This window comes from Rhinatrema bivittatum, chromosome 5 (assembly GCF_901001135.1).
Source record: "Rhinatrema bivittatum chromosome 5, aRhiBiv1.1, whole genome shotgun sequence".
Lineage (NCBI taxonomy): Eukaryota > Metazoa > Chordata > Amphibia > Gymnophiona > Rhinatrematidae > Rhinatrema > Rhinatrema bivittatum.
Window position 1 is genome coordinate 30,239,017 of NC_042619.1, and position 4,281 is coordinate 30,243,297.

General features: G+C 41.3%; 1 protein-coding gene across 1 annotated transcript; it reads left to right on the forward strand.

Moving 5' to 3' along the window:
- Positions 1-243: 243 nt before the first annotated feature.
- On the forward strand, positions 244-1,756 carry THRSP (thyroid hormone responsive). Its single transcript, XM_029602197.1, has one exon. It carries the CDS (start codon positions 343-345, stop codon positions 748-750), a length of 408 nt encoding a protein of 135 aa, XP_029458057.1. The 5' UTR covers positions 244-342; the 3' UTR covers positions 751-1,756.
- The last annotated feature ends 2,525 nt before the right edge of the window (positions 1,757-4,281 follow it).

A 4,281-nucleotide genomic window follows, 5' to 3' on the forward strand; every position in this document is an offset into this window, starting at 1 on the left:
TGCAAACAGCCATGTGGCAGAAAGTCTATTTATTTATTGCAGGATAATATTATATTGGGTGAAGTTCAGTCTATGTTTAAATTCATGATGAAACCTACCTACCCGATTACTAACCGAGCTCTGAAATCTAAAGGTCAGGTTTCCAGGCCTTTGATTAGCTGAAGATGATGGTGTGTCTTTGCCAACACAGCAATGCTCCTCATTTCAAAACCTTTTAGTCACCTGTTGGTTTCCCAGTTCAGCAAAGCATATTTAAGTCCTTGCAAAACCGACCCCATTTCTACACTCAAGAATCGGCCTTCCTGCTGAAACTGCCTCTCTGTCTTGTGGAAGAACGCTACCATGCAAGGTACAGAGAGGCAGCAACAGAAAAGCTGCTTTGGCACTGCTGTAGCCAAATGCTCTTCTGCCATTTATAACATGGAACAGATGGTGATGTTCCCCAGCCTTCTCCGAGATGTGCCCATGGAGCAAGACGCATCCACTGGCCATGGAACCAGAGACATGTACGAGTACTATATCATGCTGAAGTCCATTAAAGCTAGCATAGAGAACGGTCTAATCCCTCTGGATGAATGGAATTCCAAACTGACCATTATGGACAAAGATGCAGATATTGTTGAGAATCCCAATCTTGAAGAATTATTTTATTCTCACTTCGGAGGCCTTCTTCATATTCTCAACTGCTTGACCAAGAAAGCCAACACATTGACCAAGAGATACAAAGACATTATTGGGATGTCCAACTAAAGGCAAAATTAAATCCTGCAGATGGCAGAGATACCGTGACAGTAATACTGAATCACGCCAATAAGCATTTGAAATGAAACTCCTACGGGGGACAAAGCAACAAGTACTGTAGCTGATCAACTGCCAATGATGGAAAGATGCTTGATGATGACTCCTGACATCCAGCAGTGGGGAAAAAGGAAGCTTTAAGGAAATTTCAACATTACAAAACTTCAAGGAGTAAGCAGCTGCTGATCTTATTAATTGCAAGACAAGAAGGGTAACTTTTAGAAAGAATCAGACTCAAAGAAATATTCTTGGCTTGCTTTTTTCAGTTATTCTGATTTGAAGGTATAATTCTGTAAATCAAAACAAGTTTTCAGTTTTTGCATGATAGAGTTGTGATGCATGCTAATATACTTGCTACAAGTGCTACTCCAAATGCTATCTGTTCTGTGTTTTTAGCAATTGAATAAATGCAGTATATCTGCTATTATTAATATAACCAAAGGATATATAATGAGGAATGTACCTTAAATTATTTAAGTAAAAAACTAGAAAAACAAAACAAAACAGGCTCAAGGTTTATATTGCTCTATAGCATTTTCTTGAATCAGTTTCAGGAGCATTCATAGGGATGATAACTTATCTTACCAGTCTGTATCTAACAACCTAAAAACATATTTCAAACAATGTTACATTATATACTGAAAATACAATAAATTGTTGTACATGCTTCCATTAAGAGAGAGAATTTGATGTATACAAATGTACATGTTTTTCCATATGTATAGCCATATTTCAGTGTAGAAATTTCCAAAATCTATATGCATGCTATATAATTGTGTCACAACGAAAAGCTTCGTTTTCATTTTACAAGTAGTACAAACTTGTTCCACGTGTGCTTATTAGATAGCCAGCTCTCTGCCTGCCTATGAGACTACCCAGGTTTGGAGAATCAGTTCTTTTCTGAACTATGAGCGACAGGCATAGCTTGATCCCACAATAAAATGCTTCAAATGCTTTATGCCTGCAGTTGGTATGTTTGTTTAAACAAATGTAGCTGAGGAGCCAGTCAACTGGATTGGCAGTGTCTAATTGGGTTAAACAAACACAAAAGGTAACAAGGTGTGTGTGTGTGTGTGTGTGTGTGTATAGGGGAGTGGGGGGGGGGGTGGTGAGTAGCCTGCTGCGTGGACAATAAACTGTGTTGCTGTATAAATGATCTAATTTGAGGAGTAAACTTTAGACAACTTATTTACGATTAATGATATTTTGGGCCCTCTGTGAAAGAAGGAAATACAAGGTAGGCTATTGAAGGACGGGTGTGGGCGAGAGTGAAGGAACATGGGCCATGTCGTCATTTATGAATTGTATTCTAATATTTGGAAGGGATTTGGTGCTTTTACTAAGCAAAGTGGCTTGCAGAGCCATTACAAGTTCTACCTCTTACCAGTGGCCTGGTAGCTGGTGTTTCTTTCCCATGTGCTGTGCCGGGCCTGAAGAATCTTACGCGCGGGAAAGCAGAAGTCAGTGGTGCACGGGTTTGGGAGAGCCTCGCGCCGAATAAGATCTTTACTCACAACAGTAAATACAGGGTTGGCCAGCAAAACCACAGTGGACGACTGCAACACAAATCCATGGGTGATCTCCGTATTTCAGCAGCTGGCACAGTAAAAAGGTAGGAAGCGGCGTGCTAGCTTTAATGTTACTTTTTGCAGTTATTGGATTGTTAACTATGCAAAAAATATTGCCTCTCTATAAATAAGCTTAGTCAATAGGACAGACTGAGCACAAGAAATCATTAACTAATACATGACTTTACCAGCGGTGTAGCTAACCCTGGAAAATCAATCTAACATCAAAACCCGCTCTGTAAGCATGAAAGTGCAGCTCCGGTGGTTTCCACTTGAAAACTCGGGGAGGGGAGGAAAAACCTGGAGTCTAAATCCTGCTCTTGCACCAATCTAGAACAGCAAATTCATAGCACAACAGAAATGCAAAACATTTCAAACCCCAGTACGCTGACATTTAATATACTTTTTTTTTTTTTTTTTTTTTTTTAAAGCATCCCAGATTTGTTACATGAAACCTTGGCTCCATGCCCCCACAAGGGCTGACATACAGGCCGATACAGTACCAGTGCGCTCCACCGGAGCCACAGTACACGCGGGGCGCAGTACTGTTAGCCCGCGTTTGGCCGCGCGTTTTCGACGCGCTATTTTCACCCCTTTGTCAGCAGGTTTGACAGTTGACGCTTCTGTCTAAAAGGAGGTGCTAGGGACATGCTAGTGTCTCTAGCGCCTCCTTTTTACCGTGGGCCCTAATTTGCATACCTGGGCTTCCTGAATCGCGCGGCCTGGGCGCGCGTCGGGGAGAGCGGGCGCTCGCCGGTTCTCCCGCGAAGTTTTCTGTATTGGCCCATGGATGAGGCTCTGCCTGCGTTTCTGAAGGTTTTTATTTATTTTTATGATTAGAGAATGCAGCAAGCATTTTGATGAATCCTGGGAAACATAGTTTGAATATTCCTGTTAAGAGTTCATTTCTTTGCCAGTAAATTATCTTCTTAAAAGTCCATAAACATGAATATATATATAAAAAGGGCATTATCAGGACTGATTGATGTTATATTTACTATTAATTTTTAATTTCATATGTAAAACGTTTCTTTTCTCAGTGGAATAATTAGCGCAGGGATTCTCAGCTCCAATTCTCAGAGGCTGCAAACCAGCCAGAGGTTTAGAATATCCATATTATCTATGATATCAATTCACTTAGTCCAGTCTCAGTAAGAATGCAGACATTTGCATGTAAAAGTGACTGCTTGTCTAAGAAGCAATTGTCTTGCTATCAAATACAGAACCAGGAGAGAGCTAACTAATACAAACAGACAAATAGTAGACATTAGATGCTACATTCTTGCCCCATGGAAACATGCACTCAGGAGGGATGCACAACTTTTTGCAGGCTTAAGGCCAAATTATAGTTTTGTACAATTTTTAAGGGCTGCACGGTCTTTGGCAGCAAACAGAAAACAAACACATCCAATATGTACTGGATCATACACTAAACGTTAACACGAAAATTCATTACATATTTTTCAGCTCTTGCTTGTATTCAGGCTTAGTCATTTCCATTTTAATGTATCTGCTTTCTCTCCAGTCATAAGAACAGAGAACAATCAGTGCCTTCCTCATTTTCTGGCCTTAAGCATCTCATTTTCTACATCTCCTTTCAATATTTTTCCTACTCTTACTTAACACAGAGGCGCAGTTTGGTCAGCCACACACAGCCTTCCTCACCGATTCATCCTCCTGCTAGTACAGACTTTCTAGTACAACTTCCAGCACACAAGGATCTCACTCACACTCCCCAACCCTCCCCCAACGGGCCAGAATCTCTTATTCTCATACGTGCACACACACCTACACAGCCATGCTCACACATACTGTACCTAACACTGCCTCTCCTACCCTTAACCCCTCTACACCCCCCCACCCAAACCAGTCTCTCACACCCTTACGCAGCCTGCCCCTCACCCACAGCCCAAGC

Bases quoted from the DNA above. Each gene is read 5' to 3' on its own strand.
- THRSP (XM_029602197.1), top strand. From the start codon at position 343: ATGCAAGGTACAGAGAGGCAGCAACAGAAAAGCTGCTTTGGCACTGCT.